We start from the raw sequence: 20532 nt of genomic DNA on the forward strand, positions 1-20532 counted from the left end.
ATTGGAAATGATTCTCATAATCTTGCCAAGTGTGGTGGCTCACGCCTGTAATCCTAGCTACTAAGGAGGCTAAGATCTGAGAGTCATGGTTCAAAGCCAGAACAGGCAGAAAAAAACTGACTCATCTCCAATTAACCACCAAAGAATCAGGAAGTAAGTTGTGGCTCAAGTAGTAGAGCACTAGCTTTGAACCAAAAAGTTCAGGAACATCACCTAGTACCTGAGGTCAAGCCCCAAGACTTATACACAGAAAGAAAGAAAGAAAAAAAAAGGCCCATCCTAGTTCACATTATTTTCTTTTTTTTTTTCTGGATGAAAGCACTCTTCAGGAAATATACATTCAGGTACTTAATTCATTTGTTCAAACATGTAAAGTGCTAGTTCCTATTGATAGGTATACAAGTATGAAGGCTTACTCCTTGCCTTTTTAATAGAACTGACAGCACAGGATAGACAGGTTATATTTTAAGAAAGAGAATGTGATCAGACTCTGCAGAGAAAAACAAACCACATTCAGAGTTTTCTTTGGAAAGTTTCCCAGTAAAGAACAGGTCAGGCTGGGTTCAAAGCCAGACCAGGCTATAAACAAGTTTAAAGTCAGAACTGCTCCACAGTAAGAATATCCTAAAATACAAACAAAAGGGCAGGTCAAATTTTTGGACCTGATAGGTATGGAATACTGCAATTGATATTTCATAGTAAGATATTTTCATTGCTTTGGAAGGCTTGTGTTGGAGAATAGGCATCACAGAATTGAAATCAGGGTACATAATACATAGCAAGCCATATGAGCACTGGCACCTGTTCCATCTTGCCTGGAATTACATTCAAGGCTTTCACAGTGTTTCAAACTACTTGCTAAAAGCTTATTAAACAGGTGTTGGGTCTGCCCCAGATGGCTCATGCAGAAGTTCTCCCAAGGTGTCCTTCCCTGTTGCCTGGGTGGCACTGGTGCAGAGAACACAGAGTAGCCAGGAAAAGCCCTTCTCATCAATGATATATGAATATATGCCTAACACATGAATACATGAATTCATAACATATGTGAATATATGGCCTTGAACACATCTCTAAATATATTTCGCAACAAACACAATACAAGCCTGGCTCAGTACCTGGTTAGGAGGTGGGGGTAGCGGAAATGACACTTCATCTCCCTATTGAGACAGGTTTCGACATCTTGCTTCAAGCCTCACTGCTGAGCAGTAGTAAATCTATTTGTGATTATACAACTTTCTAATTTGAAATAAAAAGACAGGCTTCTGACAGTTTAAAACTCTTTATCCAAGTCACAATCTAAACAAGACTCAGGACTCAGAAAACATGTTTACCCACTTTCTTCAACAAACCCGAAGTGTCCTATAAGGAGCTAATATGCCTCGCAAGACAGCACACTTCATGCCAGTGCTGACTGGCTGCCAACGACCCACTGCCACTCTAGCCAAGCTCACGTTGCCCCTCCTTTCCTGCTAAAAGAACAATTCATGGTGTAGTCAAAGGGTCGGGTGCTGCTCAAGTAGAAGCTGTGGCTGAGACTTGCAGTGGTCATCAGGACAGGTAGTCCTCTGCATTCCATCCACTGTAGAAGCACTTGAATTCAAATGCCAAAACTGAAGTTCTGAATAAAGGGGTATCAGTCTCCAAGAATGGTACAGGCTTCCTGGATTAAGTGCAAGGAAAAGGCCAGCAGGGGCTGGATATGTACCTGCTAGCACCAGTGTCTTCTATCCTTCATAACATTTCCCTTAAAAGAGAAATTCTGTTATACCTCAGAAAACTGCTCTTTATTGTAGCTGCAAAGCACAGATAAAGATAGCTTCTTCACACGAAGCTCCAGGATCTCAGACTTCTAGAAACAATGGAAATCTCCTAAGTCTCCTTTGTGTTTCTCTTCCAGTAGTGTGCCTTTGTTTCTTGCATAAAATTCTGAAATGCTGGCTCTTCATGGCTGTCTTCTGTAACTGTAAGGGGAACAAGAGTGGTTGTTTTTACACCTTCATATAAAGCCAGGCATCAGTGACATATGTTTATAATCCTACTTGGAGGCCAAGACAACAGGACTGCCTTCAATACAAGCCTAGGCAGAAAAGTTCTGAGACCTCTTCTCAAATCCCACTTGGGTACAGTGTTATATGCCCATCAGTCATCCCAGGGCATGGTACCAGGCCAGCTTGTACACAAAGTCCATGAGAATCTGTCTTTAGAGAAGATGGACACCTTGGCATGTGCCTGTGAACCTATCAATGAAAGGACACCTAAAAGTTAGCAGATCTCGGCTCAGGTGGATGCCTGAGTGGGAAGCAAGACCCTATCTCAAAACAACCTATGAAAATCTTAGCTGAATGCATGGCTCAGTGGTATCACACTGGCCTAGCAAGCTAGAGTTCCTGAGTTCAAACCCCCACTACAGCACTCTGTCCCTGAATTAATTAAACAAAACCAAAAAGTCTTGCATTAGACATGTAGATCTGACATCTTGTTACCGTCGATCAAAATAGTACTTTTGGTGTGTGTGCTGGTATTAGGGCTTGAACTCTGGGTATCAAGCTCTCTCTCAGCAGTTCCAGCTTTTGCTGGCTAACTGGAGATAAGAATCTCACATTTGTCTGACAGGGCTGAGTCCAAACTATGGTCCTCAGATCTCCGCCTCTTAAGTAGCTAGGATTATAGCTACTAAAGCCCAGCATATTTTTTCTTGTTAGTGGTGGTTTTGGGGGGTTTTGTTTGTTTTATTTTTTGAGACAAGAACTCACTGTGGAGCCCCAAATGGCTGCACACTTGCCTCAGCCTCCTCAGGGCTATAATTATAGACACGCAATGTACCACACCATGCCAGGCTGAAGCAAAAACTTTTTTTTTTTTAACCAGTCCTCGGACTTGAACTCAGGGCCTGAATGCTATCCTTGGGCTTTCTCAAGGCTAGTGCTCTACTGGTTGGGCAACAGCACCATTTCTGGCTTTTTTCTATATATATAGTACCAAGGAATCGAATCCAGGTCTTCCTGCATGCTAGGCAAGGCCCTCTACCACTAGGTCAAACTCCCAGCTTAAAGCAAAAACCTTCTAAGGAACTCAGTATCCTCTTCCCTCAGTAGTGAATACTTCCAGGAAGCATGCTGCATTTATCAAATGGCCAAAATATGTGCCTTCATTATTCTATATATGGTAAGTATATCCCTAATAAACAGTTACTGAAATGAGATACTTAGGTATTTTTAGGTAAGAGAAATAAAAACATGTCCACTGATAATACCTACAAAAGCTTTATGTATAATAGCTTAAATAAACCAAAATGTCATGGAAAGTCCATAAAAATCATGATGCTAAGTTTAACAAGAAACTACAGAAGACTACATACTATGATCCCATTTATAGTAAATTCTGGAAAAGGCAACCTTGGAAGCACATAGCCAGGAATGGTGGCACACTCTGAAATACCTGTATTCAGGAAGCTAAGAAAAGTAGATCACAAGTTCAAGGCCAGCCTGGGCTACACATCAAGATCCTGTCTCAAAAACAGAGTGAAGCAACAAGAAAGACAAAATAAAACACTGTGGTGGGGCAGGCAGCCATGCTGCTAGAAACTACGTATTGAGGAAGAAGCACTGTAAGGAACAACATTCGGGCATGATGTATCTGGACTGTAACAGCAGTCATGAACGTTTCTTCAAACTTATCAAATGACATACTTTTGGAGGTTAGTTTTACTATTTGTAATTTATTTCTCAGTAAATCTGATGAAGTACTTTGTATATTAGGTCCCAGTTTGAGAATAAGAAGAGGACCAAGACTTACACCCTAGAGCTGCTGCAAGAAGTAGATCTCCTGTGAGAGAGCAACGCTGTGTTTAGGTTTCTAGGCTCTTGGGTCTTACTGTTGTATTTGTTTAGGTCTTTTTTTTTTTATGATCTCCTTATTTATTAAAAAAACAAAAAAACAGGGTCTCCTACTTCAGGGGTTAGAGGCTGGCTTCCAACTTGCAGTCCTCCTCCCTTAGATACACAAGTGCTGATTATAAGAAGGTATCACCATTACAGGTTCTTAGATATTCTTAAACACTAGTTGGGAGGGAAGTAGCTTGGGTACAGCACAGGCTTAGCAAACACATGGCCATAGGAAACATCCCTGGCACTACAGACAAAAACCACAAACAACAGACATAGACCTGATTTCTTCAAATTGAGTTCAAACATCAAGATGAGAAGACTCAAGTCCAATAAAAGGCTTGTAATCAGCTCAGCAGTAACCAATCCACAGAATGGCAGGAACGCTCCAGTGCCATGCCCTTTACCAACTACCCTTCTGCCTAATACTAGAGTGTGACTGAGGTCTTCTCTCCATACTGACCACTATCCTGAGCCAACAATAAAGCTCCTCTGTGGTCATAAGCCACCTCATCCACATCTCACCCCTGTGGTCAATGTCATCAGTATCACTGTCAGCTTCTTCATCCTCTTCATCCAAGGTTCCTCGTGTCAGGATCAGGTCAGAAGGGCCCAGCACAGGAGACATGCTGTCTAGAGTGAAAACCCGTGTCAATATAAGTGAATTAGGAAAGTGATTCTGAAGTAAGTAACTATGATTATTAACTGGCAGCATGATGAATAAAAATGTAAGGCCTTGCTACTTCTAAATGTTTCATTAAGGCTATTTATTATTTCCTAGTAATCCAGTTCACAAAGTGAAGGAGCCTAACAGTGCAAGGAATCCCACTGAAGAGAACATGAACACTGTCTTAGGAATACTGATGTTGCTTCATCAGCTCCCAGCCTGGAAAAGGCTGTGGTTTTTAACGAAGGCTAAAGACAGAGCAAATCCAGTGAGTTGGTAGCTCGCTGTCAAAGTATGGAACACTGAGGAAGCTTCTTGGTTGAATTAAAAGCTTGGTTGAGGGCGGGGAGTTTGGCCTAGTGATAGTGTACTTGCCTAGCATGCACGAAGACCTAGGTTCGATTCCTCAGTACCGCATACACAGAAAAAAGCCAGAAGTGGTGCTGTGACTCAAATGGTAAAGCTCTAGTCTTAAGAAAGCCCAAAGTGCCAGGCCCTGAGTTCAAGCCCCAGGACTTAGGGAAAAAAAAAGTTCAGAAAGAGTCTGAAGAGAAATCTAGAAAGAAACATGAATACGTGGAACAACTAGAATGTCAGTCATGAAATAGGAATTAATAGTTTTCCAGCCTTGGCCTCAGACCTTAAAGCCACCGTGATATTGATACCCAAGAAGAATCAGATTGCCCTTTATGAACTCCTTTTTAAGGATGGAGTTATAGTGGTCAAGAAGGGTGTCCATGCCCAGGCACCAACGCTGACAGATAAGAATGTGTCCAACCAGGGCCAGGAGCTTGGCCCAGTGGTAGAGTGCTTGCCTAGCATGCACGAAGACCTAGGTTCAATTCCTCAGTACCACATACACACAAAAAAGCCAGAAGTGGTGCTGAGGCTCCAGTGGTAGAGCTCTAGCCTTGAGAAAGTCCAAGGACAGTGCTCAGGCCCTGAGTTCAAGGCCAGGACTGGAAAAAAAAATTTAAAAAAAGGATGTGCCTAGCCTTCATAATCATGAAGGCCAGTTTCTCAAGTTTGCCTGGAGGCATTTTATTGGTACCTAACCAACAAAGGCACCAGTATCTCCACGGTAACCTCCACCTGCCTCTTGAGATTGAGATTGTTACCTTGCCCGTAGCCAACCTGACACTGGCAGGCCTTGGCCCAAAGGTTTGGAAGGTGAGCAGCCTCAAGACTCCAAAGACATAAAGCTGACAGACACACTTATAGACAGAGTGGGCCCCCGGTGCTGACAAGAAAGCTCAGGCTGGGGCTGGGTCAGCAAGTGAATTCCAGTCTAGAGGTGGATTTGGTCGTGGACATAGCCAGCCACCCCAGTAAAGATGGAGAGGAGTATTTTTGTGTTAAATAAACTTGTAACCAGAAAAAAAAAAGTAGGAAATATATATGGAAATATTCAAAAGTAAAGGAGTATATATTTGTACTTCAGTTTTAAAGAATTCAAGAAATAACAGTATATATTTAAATAATATATAAAGTCACGTGTGTGTAAGAAAAAAGATTAAGATAGAGAAGAGGGAAGGGACAGAGGAACAGAGAGGGAGAAAGAAAAGGAAAAACATTTTGGAATCTCAAAAGTTATAACAAGTCTTTGTATTAACTTCTGATACCAAGTCTTCAGTAAATCTAAATTACAGTCATAATAGAATGTAAGTTGTTGTTTTGCCAGTCCTGGAGCACTGTCCTTGGGCTTTTTCAAAGCTAGTGCTCTACCACTTGAGCCACAGTACCACTTCTGGCTTTTCTTTTTTATTTATTTTTTAAATGTAATGTATAAAGAGGCTATAGTTATATTCGCCAGATAGTAGGTACATTACTTCTCACACATTGGCTTTTCTATGTAGGGGGGTACTGAGGAATTGAACCGGGGTCTTCATGCATGCTAGGCAAACACTCTACCACTAGGCCACTCTCCCAGCCCAAGAAAAAAACAGCATGTGTGTATGTGTGTGTGTGTATGTGTGTGTGATTGTGTCACAGGGCTTGAGCTCAAGGCATTGTCCTGAGCCTCTTTTTGTTAAAGGCTAGTGCTCTACCACTCGAACCACAGTGCCAGTTCCAGCTTTTTCTGAATCGTTTATTGGAGGTAAGCATCTCACCGAGTTTTCTGCCAGGGCTGGCTTCAAACTGCAATCCCCAGACCTCAGTCTCCTGAATAACTAGGATTATAGGTACTAGCCACTAGTGCCAGACTCATTTAAATGTATTTTTTTCATACCAGTCCTAACACTTGAACTCAGGGTCCTTGAGCTTTTTTGCTCAAGACTAGTGTTCTATCACTTGAACAACAGCTCTATTTTCAGCTTTTTGGTGGTTAACTAGGAATAAGAGTTTCATGGACTTTCCTATCTGGGCTGTAATTGTAATCCTACAATTTTTGCCTTCTGAGCAGCTAGGATTACAGGTGTGAGCCACTGATGCCTGGCTTGAAATGAATCTTGAAAGAGGATGAATATGGTCATGAAGGGAGAATGGTAGAGGGTGAGATTGCTTGGAATATACTATATATGTATGGATATATAACAATGAAATCCTAACTAATCCTATGACTAGCCTATTTTTATTTTATTTGTCCGTCATGGGGCTTGAACTCTGGGCCAGGGCACTGTCCCTGAGCTATTCAGTTCAAGGCTACCACCGTACCCCTGGGCCTGGGCATTGTTCCTGAGCTCTTCAACTCAAATCTCCCACTTTATCCCCTTGAGCCAAAGCACCACTTCCAGTTTTCTAGTGGCTAATTGGAGATAAGAGTCTCAGGAACTTTTAGTGCCTGGGCTAGCTTTGAACATTGATCCTCAGATCTCAGCCTCCAGACTAGCTAGGATTACAGGTGTGAGCCACCATGCCTGGCAAGCCTATTTTTTAAGGCTGAAAAAATGGTGTAGGAGATGAAAACTGTCACACAAAAAAAATGCCAAAGCAGACATCAAGTATCCTGTCAAATACATATGCATATATACTCTTCCTTTATCCATTTCTCTCTTCTGATATACAGAAATATTCCTGTTAAGTAGAATAAGTACTCCCTCCATACGTCTCCTACCAAGCTCCTACTGCCCCTCAACCCCCTCAACTTCAGGTTTGTTTTTTTTTGTTGACCAGTCCTGGGCTTGAGCTCAGGGCCTGAGCACTGTCCTTGGACTTCCTCAAGGCTAGAGCTCTAACACTTGAGCTTTTTTTTTTCCTATGCATGTGGTACTGAGGAATTAAACCCCGGTCTTTGTGCATGCTAGGCAAGCACTCTACCACTAGGCCAAATCCCCGGCCCTCACCCCCAACTTCAACCACCACCAATACCTTTTCCAGTCCCTGAGTCCAAGGCTACAGAGCCCAGATCCTTCCGCAAGCGTTCTAGCTGTTCTTTCTGCTGTTCACTCTGGGCACTCGCCTGTAAGTACAGAAGAAATGTCCATGTACTTAATAAAGATTCCTCAATACCATACAAACAAAAAGCCAGAAGTTGCTCTGTGGCTCAAGTAGTAGTGCTAGCCTTAAGCACAGAGAAGCTCAGGGACAGTGCCCAGGCCCTGAGTTCATGCCCCAGGACTGGGAAAAAAAAAAGGGGGGAGGGAAGGGTGTGCAGAGTGTGTTCTTAGCATGCACAAAGCCCTGAGTTCAACCACCAGCACAAAGAAAGAAAATACAAAATAATAAAGGCACAAATTAAAGACTAGCCTTCTAAGATGAGCAGAAGAATGTGCATACTGGAGAATGATAAGGAATGGATATCAAGACAGAAAACAGTGAGCAGTGTGGACCAAGACTAAGGAAATCTACAGGGCGAATTAGAGAATTCAGAAATCAGACCCCAAAATATATCCAAAGGACCTCAAGTAAACCTAAACAAGACCTAAACAAGAAGACCTAACAAAGGCTGAGGGCAGCATACTTAATTATTTGAGAAATGTTGTGAGCCACCACTCTTTGTGGGTTTGTGTGTATGAAGTATTGGGAACTAAACTCAGGGCCTCACACTTGCTAGGCAAGCACTCTATCATTGAGGTCACACCCTCAAGTCCTTTTGTATGACAGTAGAAAAAATATTTATGTCAGAAACACTGAGGTAACTGCCTTTTGTTTTAAAAGATGGGGTCTAGCTACAATGCTCAGGTTGACCTCCAACTTCTGGAGGTCAAGATTTTCTCCCATCAGCTGCAAACACCTGGGACTACTGGCCTGTGCCAAGTTTGGGTATAGGCTGTACTTTTTGACAGCCCTAACATACATACAGCCTCTTTCCTTACCAGTGATTTCTTCAGACGTTCATATTCAGGACGATACTCCCTGGAAAAAGAAACACTTTCTAAATTCCCTTCCAGAATAATCCGCCTTGACTACTCAGATCACTATCACATCTGACATAACACATCCTCATCAAAGCCACAGTACTTACTATCCTTTCCCATAAACCACCAAGACAGACACCAGCTCCTGACTGCTGGGCTAGAAGGGAGGACGTGTGACTGAACAGCTCATCCTTCATGTGAGGGAAATGCCTGAGATGAGATGAAGATAGGCCCCTGTAGCTCAGGAAGCCCAATACGAGTGATAAATTGGGACACCAAGAAAGGAGTCCTTTCTGAACCTTGATGACATGCACAAAAACCCTTGTCAAGTGAATCAACATGAAAACCATGATGTGGCTGTTAGGGTCCCTCAAAGTAGGAAGCCAAAACAACATGCTAGCCAGGAGCCGCTCAGATTATGGCTAAAGAATACAGGCGCCGAGTCCACTTCAGGTAAAAGGGATTCCAATATTAAAAATGACACAGCCAGGGGTAGTGGCTCAAGCCTGTAATCTTAGCTACTCAGGAGGTTGAGATCTGAGGATTAAGGTTCAAAGCCAGCCTGGGCACAAAAGGACCTGAGACACTTAATTAACCTCTAGAAAAAGGGAAGTGGGGCTTGGCTCAAGGGTAGGGTGGTAACCTGGAGATAAAGAGCTCGAGGACAGCCCATGACCCACCAAAAAAAAAAAAAAATATATGACACAGGTCTAATGGCCATTCTCAGAAAATGTATTACTGCCTGTCAGTAAGGGTGCTAAGGACTTTACATTATTTACTTTATTTTCTCAAATAATCCTCATACTGAACTTAATGTCAAATCTACCTAAATGTTAAATTTGCAAATATTTCATATGAACACAGCATAACCATCAGTCTAGGTGGTCTCTAGGTGCTTTTGTCTTACAATAGCAGAAATGAGCAGCTGCCCACAAAACCCAAGGAATTTAGAGTAGTTTATTACAGAATAAGTTTAACAATCCCTGCCTTCTTCACTTAATACATGAAGATTTTACACTTTATTTTAAAAAAAAGGGGGGGTGAATTAAAACTTGGTACACTCAAGGTTGAGTACGTAAGGACAAGGCAAACAGACTGCATACGCAATGATAACCTAATACTTTGCCACCACTACCAAAATTGTCTCCCTGAGAATGTTATCAATAAACTTTTTTTTTTTTTGCCAGTCCTGGGCTTGAGCTCAGGGCCTGAGCACTGTCCTTGGACTTTCTCAAGGCTAGAGCTCTACCACTTGAGCCTCAGCATCACTTCCGGCTTTTTTCTATGTATGTGGTACCAAGGAATCGAACCCGGGTCTTCATGCATGCTAGGCAAGCACTTTAACCACTAGGCCAAACTCCCGACCCCCAATAAACTTTTCTTTCACCTCACCTTTCATATTCTTCTGCAGCACTGGTGACTTGTGCACACAGCTCATCCAAGCCGGTACCCAGAACAGCAGAGACCCCGACCACCCTGAGGGAGCTATAAAACTCATCTAGCACCAGACTCATTGAACGAGTCAGGTTACTAACATATGTGGTCTCTTGATTCAAGGCATCTTGGAAAGCCTCAAAATCCTGCATCCATTCCACTGCAAAGCTGTGATCAATGATGTCAGTCTGTACCAGGGAGAAGGCAACTATCAGCAACCAGAAACTAGATCACAGACCAAACAATGACAAAAGTCATTTTTCAGTTAAGTGATAGCAATAAAGAGCCTATCAGCCACACTTTCTTCCTCTGCCTCCTCTATTGCAACAAACCATAAAGAAGTTTCAGTTTTCCCTATTTAATCCATACTCCCAATATAGTGATTTTCATTTCCCTAATCATAACAGTCCTAACCCTGTCCCCACCCCCTCTAGTGCTGGAACTAGCCTGAAACGGATGGAGAGCCTTGCACTCTAGCTCAGGTTTTCCCATCCTGGCTGGTGCTCTTTAAGAGCCAAGTCTCCACCCCCACGGTCCTGATTCTGAGAGATAAAATCACTGTGGGAAAACCAGTGCTAAATACTCCATTTCATTGACTCCAGTTTTCTGATGGGCCAATTACTTGATTAAGCAAAATCTGAGTCTGCTCTCCAGGATCTAGAGTAGTCACTCTTCCACCTCTCCAGACGCCCCATATCATCAACTAAGGCCCAGCTATAAAAAGATAGTTGAAATCACAGCAGGTAGCATCTACTTACTTTGTTCATGACCACAATGAAAGGCAGCTTGGTTTTGTACAAGATGCTGAAAATAAAACATTGAGACAGTATTGATAAAATCACACAAACTTATTTGCTAGGTGTCAGTCTGTTGGGACTAAGTAAAGACAGAAGAAACTGCTTTCTGGGGCCAGAAGTATAGCCAAAGCAGTAGAGTGCTTGCCTAGCATACGTGAAGACCGGGGTTCAATTCCTCGGTACCACATACATAGAATAAAGCTGGAAGTGGTGCTGTGGCTCAAGTGGTTGAGCTCTAGCCTTGAGAAAAGTCCAAGGAATGTGCTCAGGCCCTGAGTTCAAGCCCCACGACTGGCAAAAAAAAAAAAGAAGAAGAAATGGTGTTTTGCAGATTTCAAAGTAGTTACCTGTTTTTCCTCTCTCAAGAGGAAAAAAACCCCACCACCAAGCAAGTACGTGTCACCAAGCCTGGCTTTGATAAAGCATTTTGGTCCTCATGCTAAAATTAAACTCCAATTTTCATAAGATGTGAAACCACTCTTCTATTAAGATTGGGCTTTCTCACACCAGGAAGCAATTACCTGCAGGCATACAGCATATTGGACATGAAGGTCACTGGGTTCGTACTTCGCGATGTGTCCATTACATAGATGACCACTGTTGCAAATGAAGAAGCCTAAAACCACAAAATAATGAAAATCTTAAGGGGGCTCATTGCTCCTAATGCTTCCTCACCCTCCTTAACAGGGGAAACCACTTTAGACAGGGTGTACAGAGCTTCTTCTCCTCCTTTCCATGTACAATCCCTCACAATTAATGAGATGCTCACCCAGTATCAGCCTCTAGCTACTCTCAGGACAAGACATGGAGCACTCACCAGGGCTTCAGTGATGATCGTCCCAGAGGCTGACCAGGTGAAGACCTCAATCTGTCCAGGTGTGTCAATCAAGACATACCTGAGTCAAGGGAGACCATGAAAGAAGTGTTCCACTTATACAACATTGAAAGGCATTTCTTCCATACACCTAAATATTGCCAGGCACCGGTGGCTCAGTCCTGTAATCAAGAGACTGAGATCTGAAGATCATGATTCAAAAATCATCCTAGGCAGGAATGTCCGTGATATTCTTAACTCCAATTAACCACCAGAAAAGACAGAAATGGAGCTATGGCTCAAGTGGTAGAGTGACAGGTTTGAACAAAAAAAAAAAGTGCTCAGGGACAGCACCCAGGTTCTGAGGTCTTGCTCCAGGACGGACACTAAAAAGAAAACACATTGACTTCACATCCAATAGGATGTCTATAATGAAAAGAGAAGGTAAGTTTCTCAAAACTGTACAACAACTGGTGGCGAGGACATCATATTGCTGATGAGAAACCAAAATGGGACAGAACTTGGGAGAAAGGAAAAATAGGAAGTAATTGCTAATAAGTATGGAGGCTTTGGATGGTACAAGAAGAAAACGGCCTGAAATTGGATGGCTGTGATACAACAGTATGTGCATATATCAAAGTATTAGATCAAGCTGGGCGCACTGGCTCTTCTGCAATCCTAGCTACTCCGGAGGCTGTGAGCTGAGGATCACAGTTCAAAGCCAGCCCCAGCATTGAAATTCTTCAATATGTAGACTCTTATCTTCAATTAACCACCAGAAACCCAGAAATGGTACTGTGGCTCAAGGGGTAAGGCGGTAGCCTTAAGCTGAAGAGCTCAGGGACAGGCCCAGAGTTCAAGCCCCACAACGACAAAAAAAAAAAAAAAAGAGTATTAGATCAAAGACTTTAAGGAAAGCACTTTATGTAAGTCATATCTCAATAAAGCTCCTTAGAAACAATTTTTTAATCTCTCTAATACAATCCCATGTTTTAACAATTCTAACCTTCCATCTCTAGATATATGCACAGAAATGTGGAATGCTAGTTAACTAATAATTTAAATAATATACAGTTTGATTTTTTTATACAGCCTTTTTCTGGTAGCTTATATTTTTATTGAAAGATTTTATTAGCACTGATTTTTACATTATATTTCAAATGTCATATTTAACAAACAAGTATTCAAGATGGGAATCCTTATATGTAATCATTGGCACATAAATTTTAGAACATAATTAAAATTAAGCTGAGAGTTTGATGTCATACATACATTATCAATCTGTATGTTATATTTATAGAGTATATATCCCATAATAGATTTTTATATCTACGTAGTTATATTTATATCTCCAAGACCGTGTCAATAACCTTGCTCTTGTACTGTTTGGATCTAATATCCATACATCAAGGAGACCATGCGTCTTTTGTTCCTTTGGTCTTAACTTATTTCGCTCAACATGATTTGCTCCAGTTTCATCCACTTCCTAGCGATTCTTTTCTTTTTTTTTTGCCAGTCCTGTGGCTTGAGCTCAGGGCCCGAGCATTGTCCTTGGACTTTCTCAAGGCTAGCACTCTACTACTTGAGCCACAGCACCACTTCTGGCTTTTTCTATGTATGTGGGGTGCTGAAGAATCGAACCCGGGTCTTCGTGCATGCTAGGCAAGCACTCTTACCACTAGGCCAAATTCCCAGCCCCCTCCAGCGATTCTTTTATCTTGTCTGTTGGCTATGTAGAATTCCATTGTCATATACAGACTTTTTAAAAGCAGAAAATTATCTTTCTCTCTTAGAAAAAGGAAACTTTATCAATAGTTAAATCTAGGTAATAAGAATGCTATTTTATGGGGACAAAAACATAAGTAGGGATATCAATGTGTGAGAAGTAATGCACCCTCTATCTGGCAAATATAACTGTAATCCCTCTATAGATTGAAATAAAAAAAATATTAAAAAATTTTAAAAAGTATGCCATTTTATGTTTTGTTACTTCTTATACCAGAAAACTTTTTTTTCCTGAATCCTGAAAATTATGCTCATTTCAACAATGATTACAAGGTATTTTTAAAGCCAGGCATTGGTGGCTTATTCCTGTAATTCCAGCTACTTAAGAGGCTAAGATCTGTGGATTGTGCTTCAAAGCTATCCTGGGCAGGAAACTCTCTGACACTTATCTCTAACAAACTACTCAAAAAAATCATGGCTCAAATGATAGGGTACTCATCTTGAGCAAAAGAAGCTCAGGGACAGAGCCTAGACTCCAAGTTCAAGCTCTAGGCCTAGCACACACACAAAGGTATATTGGAGGCTTTAATGCCCATCAACACAGTTTCCCTTGAGAAAGCAAGTAGGGAGCAGCACCTGGACAGCAGTCTCAAGTTATCTCACAAAAGGTGTGTGTGGGGGGGGGAGGTTCATGGTAATTGGGAATGGGATAATGATAAATTTATCTGTATACTACATGCCATCTCTGCCCCTGAGCTTCTTTTGCTAGTACACTACCACTTGAGTCACAGCCCCATTTCTGGCTTTTTCTGAGTACTTATTGGAAATAAGAAACTCTTCTCATAGACTTTCTTGCCAGACTGGCTGGCTTCCAACTGAAGTCTTCAGATCTTAGTAGTTTATTCTTCTAATAACTTCATTGCAGTTAACATTTTTTCTGGTCCTATCCAACAACATCCACCCCAAATGCTCTCAAAAGCCAATGCATTGACTTGGGGGTAGCAAATCACTTACTTAGATGTGTTCTGGGCCTTCTCAATAAATTTCATCACCTAAAAAAAATATACCAATTATTACAGTATCTGCTTTGGACACAAAAACCCCCAGGCGATATATCTCATAATTGCCATTATAAACAGAATTGTTGTTCTTAATCTTAGACACCAAGTAATGGACCCATCCAAAGGACAGCCACTCCAGCAGCCCTACAACATCCTGGGCACAATACAACACTAAACATAGACCTATCAAAAAGAAATCATGTGGAGGTTGGGTTTTCTTTATAACAGTGTCCTCAGATGGTGGTGGCGGGACATCAGCAGGAGCCTTCTCTATCTCAACCTCCTTGGATGGTGTAGGCTGGACTTCAGAACTGACTGTTTCTCTTGTTAGGGACTCTGTTTTAGCAGTAGCTCTCTCTTCAGGAATAGAACTAACAGATACAGTCCTCTCTTGCTTAGCAGCATCTTCTGAAAGTACATGGGAGCCTTGGTAAGTTTCTTGAGTAAATGGAACCCCCTGAATATTTTTCCTCTAAATTTCCTCATGGCTACCTGTTGCTGGTTGAAATTCACTACCAGCAATCTCTCCTGAACGTTTGTGTTTCCTTTGACTTTGTGAGAGAATGACCTCGTCTGGGGAAATACATTAATTAATTCTAACTCACTGAAGTACGTCTGCTGTTCCTTGTCCACTGTTTCTTTGGTGGGAATATTCATCCTGCTCCAGTCTCCAGTGCAAATGGTTTGCTGAGATCTGTCTATCAAGGTTTTTTTGGCTGATATTTCTACCTCCTCCACTCTATTTTGCAAGTCAAAGGATACTTCACCATCTACTGGCTTTTCTTCAGGTTCCAATGTGGCACCCACCACCTTGATTTCTTTTTTCTTGTATACAACAGTGTCTGTCTGCAAAGATTTATCAGTCATTTCCATGTTTTCTCTTCACCCAGGTTTGCTGAATCTGACTAGATACTCGTTTTGCACAGTAGTTCTCTTTGCTTCCAGGAATATTCCCAAACCTGTGGTTAGTTTGGGGGCCAGATAACTGTGGGCCAGCCTCATGTTTCTTTTTCTCTGTCGCTTCTGTCTGCAGGCATTTTTGGCTGGGTCGCCTTCTCTTCAGAATTTCTTTCCTCCCTGATGAGATAGGGTGATCAGATCCACTGCTTTCTTCCATTTTTCAGACTGATGAATTTCTAATGGATTACTTTTCAAGTAATAAATCATAAAGAATCATAACTGCTTCAGGTACTTTGCTTTCTTTCCTTTGGTTTGAGTTGTTCTCGTGAGCTTCTTCAGTGAAGTAATTCTCCAGTTATTTCATTCTGTGTTACGTCTTGTTGGATCCCACCTCACTCACCGACATCTTTGTGGTTCGGTCTTTGCTTTAAACTACCTCTCAGTTTTAGAAGTATCAAAGATCTATGACATTACAGCCATCTTTTCTGCAAAGTTCTGTAAGCTATGCTCTCAGTACCGTATATAACAGTGGGCAATGCTGATAAACAAGTCATATATTTTCTCAAAGAAATAAAGTTATTTTAAAAAGTGTTTCTTTGACAAAAAAAAAAACAAAAAAAAAAAAAAAAAAGAAAAGAAAAAAGAAATCATATCTCTTGGGCCAGGAGTTTGGCCTAGTGGTAGAATGCTCACCTAACATGCATGAAGCCCTGGGTTTGATTCCTGGTACCACATACATTGAAAAAACCGGAAGTGGCGGTATGGCTCAAATGGCAGAGCACTAGCCATGAGCAAAATAAAGTCCAAGGACAGTCCCAGGCCCTGAGTTCAGGCCCCAGGACTGGCAAAAGAAAAAGAAAAAGCAAAGAAAGAAATCATATCTCTTAGCATTTTTAGCCAGTATCTTTTGTTTGTCAATTTTCTTAAGGAGTGAGTCTGACTATACATGAACTACTTGCCTTAAGCAATTCTACTGCATCAGAGGTTTGAGTAACTAGCAATACTGGAATGTGCTACTTTGACCAGCTCTGATCTCATGTTAACAGGCTATCTCATGAAGTGAGGTCAGAATAAAAGACTAATGTTTTCAAACACCCACAAGGGAACTTAAGGAGTGAGAGATATTTGTTACAAAGGAAAAGCATTATTTCTTACAATTTCTTGCCTGGTAGTGCATCCCAGACCCTTGTTCTAGCACACCATCCTCAGTGTAACAACATAAGTCAGTAATAAGTCAGAAAAAGAATCCAGGTCTCTTTTTTGCTTTACTGGCTATCACAAATATTAAGTGATCATCCTCTCATGGTCTACTTTGTCTATCAAAATGCCTACAAACTTATTTCCTATATTGCTGTTCTTCTTTACTACTGTGATCAAGCTCAGGTAGGTTAAGAGTCAGATTTCTATAATCGTGTCTATGAACGTAAAAAGAGCCATACCTGATCAAATCTGGTAGCAAAGAGATTGAGTGAGGTCACGATGCCACCATTGGGCCCAAGTCCATATCTGGATACTCAGTTTAGGATTTAAATTGCACACAGTAGATAAAAAGGGACCAAAATTTAACAGGCAGATACATTAGGCACTGTTAGAATGCTGGCATTAACTATGAAGACCTAAGTAACTCTTTGCTCTATCCTCCCTAATCAAGCAACTGGCTGACTAGAATTTATCTTCCTTCCTACATTTTTATTAGAAGGAGTCTACATATGTCCTATAGCAATATACTAAACATACTGCTCTCTGAGTTTCCCAGTCTGATGACACAGTCATCAAGGAATGTATCCTCCAAGCCAATACTATCTTGCCAGACCAAACAAGCTACCAGTCAACTTCTCATATTTTCTGCTCTCAAATATTAACTCCCTATAGTCTAGGGAGATAGTAAGAAAACTAAACTCATAAGCTAAAATGGTATTACTGTTTATCTATGATACCCAGCCTGTATTCATCATTTTGAAACAAATAATTTGTTCACTGGACAAGAATACATAAAATCAGCCTCTCAAAGCCACAAAATATACATAGAAGTTGTGTATACTCCATCCTAGGACTCAATACCAAAGATGTGAAAAAGGATACTGTTTCATGACTTCTTTATACTTCACAGTGTCACGAATATCTAGGAGAGAAAAGAAAAAAAGTACTGGAATTTACAATTATCAGAATTTCTACTTTTAAGTTCAGCTAATAAGTCTCTCAAGTCATTTCTCCTTCTCTAGGATAAAAACTAATATTTCTCTCTTGGAATCTAAATCATATTCTACATCTGAGGGACAAGGGTTGTTTTTGTGCTGGTATGGGGCTTGAATTCAAAGCCTCAAGATCTCATGGGCTTATTTGCTCACCTCTGGGACTCTATGTCTTGAGCTATGCTTCTAGTTCCCTTTTTTTTTCCTAACTATTTTGAGATAAGAGCCTCAGTTACCTGGGGCTCATGCCTGTAATCCTAGCTACTCAAGGGGCTGAGATCTGAGGATCTCGCCTCAAAGCCAGCCCAGGCACTAAAGTCTGTGAGATTTTTATCTCCAATAACTACTAGAAAACTTGAAATGTCACTGTGGCTCAAGGGGTAGGGTGGTAGCCTTAAGCAGAAGAGCTAAGGAAAAACACCCAGGCTCCCACAACCCACAACCGGCAAAGAGAGAAAGAAAGAGAGAAAGAGTGAGAAAGAGAGCACGCATACCTGGGTTTACTCCAAATACTGATCATCAGATCTCAGATTCCTAAGTAACTACACTTACAGGTGTAAGCCACTCATGTCCAACCTATGTTTTCTAAATTTTTAAGGCTAAGTTCTCTGAAATTTAACTGAAGAAGTATAACATGAGGAAAAGGACTAATTTTTTTTTCTGAAGTTAAAGGAAACTTTTTTTTTTATCACATTCTTCCCAAAAGGATATCTAATTCTTCAAACAAAGTCTTCTTCATTTTATTAGTATGTTTGGTGTAAACAAGGCTTCATAAAACTAACAAGTAAGAAAAAGAGAAAGGTCTAGCACACAGTGAGGGTCTAGAAATCAGAAAGCCTGTACCTTACCAGGAATCTAGACAATGCAACACACCCATTCTAATTGAGAACCTGTCTTCCAAACAATACTTCATATATACACATTTCCCATAGAACTTGACAAGTGGAAGCAGCCTTCTTACAGATCAATGAATGTACTATAGCAGAAAAATATTTAAACTCTTTATGAAAAGAAACTACATGAAAAAGTGTAAAACCCTTCAGAGGTAGTGGCTGGGCTTATGGCCCAGGTAACTGTGTACTGACTTTTCAACACTTCAACAAGTACACAGTCTCACACATTAGTGTTAGAAAAAGGACAGATATAAATGCAAATGAGAAAGATACAAGCACACTTAGGAAGCTGGAGGAGTTAGGAATATAGCTCATGCTAGGGTACTCAGTGCTATCTTGGTCTATGTCTTATGTATGATCCCCAGCAATACTCAAAAAAATACATACATACATACATACATACACATACATGCATACATACATGCATGCATAACATAAGTAAATACATAAAAGGGGAAAAGTAAAGAGAGAGAAAATGTAAATAAGGAAAAGGACTGTTTTGGGGTTCACAAAATTCCAAAGAAGTAAAATAAGGTAGGTTAGGGGGAAAAAAAAAAAACAGACGGGCTGGAACGTAGACTAGTGGTGGAGTGCTTGCCTAGCATGCAGGAGGACACGGGTTTGATTCCTCGGTACCACATACATAGAAAAAGCTGGAAATGATGCTGTGGCTCTAGTGGTAGAGCTCTAACCTTGAGAAAGCCCAAGGTCAATGCTCATGCCCAGAGCTCCAGCACTGGCAAAAAATGAAAAAACAAAACAACAACAACAAAAAAACCTGTAAGCACCGAAGACTGGTAATCTGAGGGCTTTCTATTCTCTATGAGACATGTTACAAATTCTGGGATAATTAACTCACCAATATTGGCAGGAAAGGGAACTTCATGCACAGCTGGATCCAGGTTGATCACATAAGGTGGAGAGCCTTGGCTGTGCAAGTGTCCTGTAAGCCTCTGGTAGAAATATGGGCAGAGAGTTAGAGACTTGGCAAGGGCAAAGAAAGTACTTCTAATCCTTTATTGACCAAGCCTGAAAGTTCAGCACTACATCCTTTTACATCCATGCCCCACACTGGACGCTCAGCTCACATGCAATACCTTGCTTCATCACTCCTCTATCTCCCCATCTTTGACATTTGTCAAAGATGAGAATGTTATGAGGTTATTATTACTGGTCAATTATTAAACATTAACTCCCTGAAAACCAGAATTTTGTCAATTTCGTTTTCCCTGTTTCTCCAGTGCTTGGAACATGACAGGGGAGCAAGAAATAATTGCTTGGCCCTCCGTTCCTCTTCACCGAAAACTTGCGCACACCCAGGCTTTGGGGAGTTGGCAACTTCACCAGCAAGACGGGTGGGTCAGATCATGCAGGCACTGAGGTAGTGTGGAAGGCAGGTCTCCCCGCCGGGGAGCCGGGGGGGGGGGGGCCGGGGGGCCGGGGGACCGGGGGACCGGGGAGCCGGGGGCCGGGGAGCCGGGGGGGCCGGGGAGCCGGGGCGCCGGAGGGGCCGAGGGATGGGGTGGGTGGGAGGGGCGGATCCCCAGAAGGAAGGAACCGGGAGTTGATGGCAGGACCAGAACTCCACGAACCCGGACTCGAACTCATCTCCCTCCATTGTCCCCGGCCTCCTGCCCGGTACAGGCCTCCTCTCCGTCCCTCCATGCCCTCACCTCACCTGTACAAAGGTGGTTTTCCCAGATCCCGCCATTCCCAGCACCAACAGACAAACAGGGGTCCGAGCCCCGCCGGAAGCCTGCGGCTCCGCCGGCGTGGCGGGCGCCGCCATCTTGCCACGGGCCCGGCCCACCGAACCACAGAGAGGCGCGCCGCGCGCCCCGAGCGACGTCCCCGCGTCCGGGGCTGG

General features: G+C 42.0%; 1 protein-coding gene and 1 pseudogene across 1 annotated transcript; one reads left to right on the top strand and one right to left on the bottom strand.

Moving 5' to 3' along the window:
* Positions 1-1260: 1260 nt before the first annotated feature.
* On the bottom strand, positions 1261-20487 carry Gpn1 (GPN-loop GTPase 1). Its single transcript, XM_090337255.1, has 13 exons — positions 20344-20487; positions 19525-19618; positions 17663-17702; positions 17020-17086; positions 14634-14671; positions 11898-11976; positions 11602-11696; positions 11042-11087; positions 10242-10471; positions 8808-8847; positions 7861-7951; positions 4410-4517; positions 1261-1961 (listed from the first exon to the last, which is right to left on the bottom strand). The coding sequence occupies exons 1-13, from the start codon at positions 20452-20454 to the stop codon at positions 1870-1872; spliced, it is 1131 nt and encodes a 376-aa protein (XP_090193381.1). The 5' UTR covers positions 20455-20487; the 3' UTR covers positions 1261-1869.
* On the top strand, positions 4724-5883 carry LOC150060952 (small ribosomal subunit protein eS10 pseudogene; annotated as a pseudogene).
* Positions 20488-20532: the final 45 nt, after the last annotated feature.

This window comes from Megascapheus bottae, chromosome 7, assembly GCF_031878675.1.
Source record: "Megascapheus bottae isolate mThoBot1 chromosome 7, mThoBot2.hap1, whole genome shotgun sequence".
NCBI lineage: Eukaryota > Metazoa > Chordata > Mammalia > Rodentia > Geomyidae > Megascapheus > Megascapheus bottae.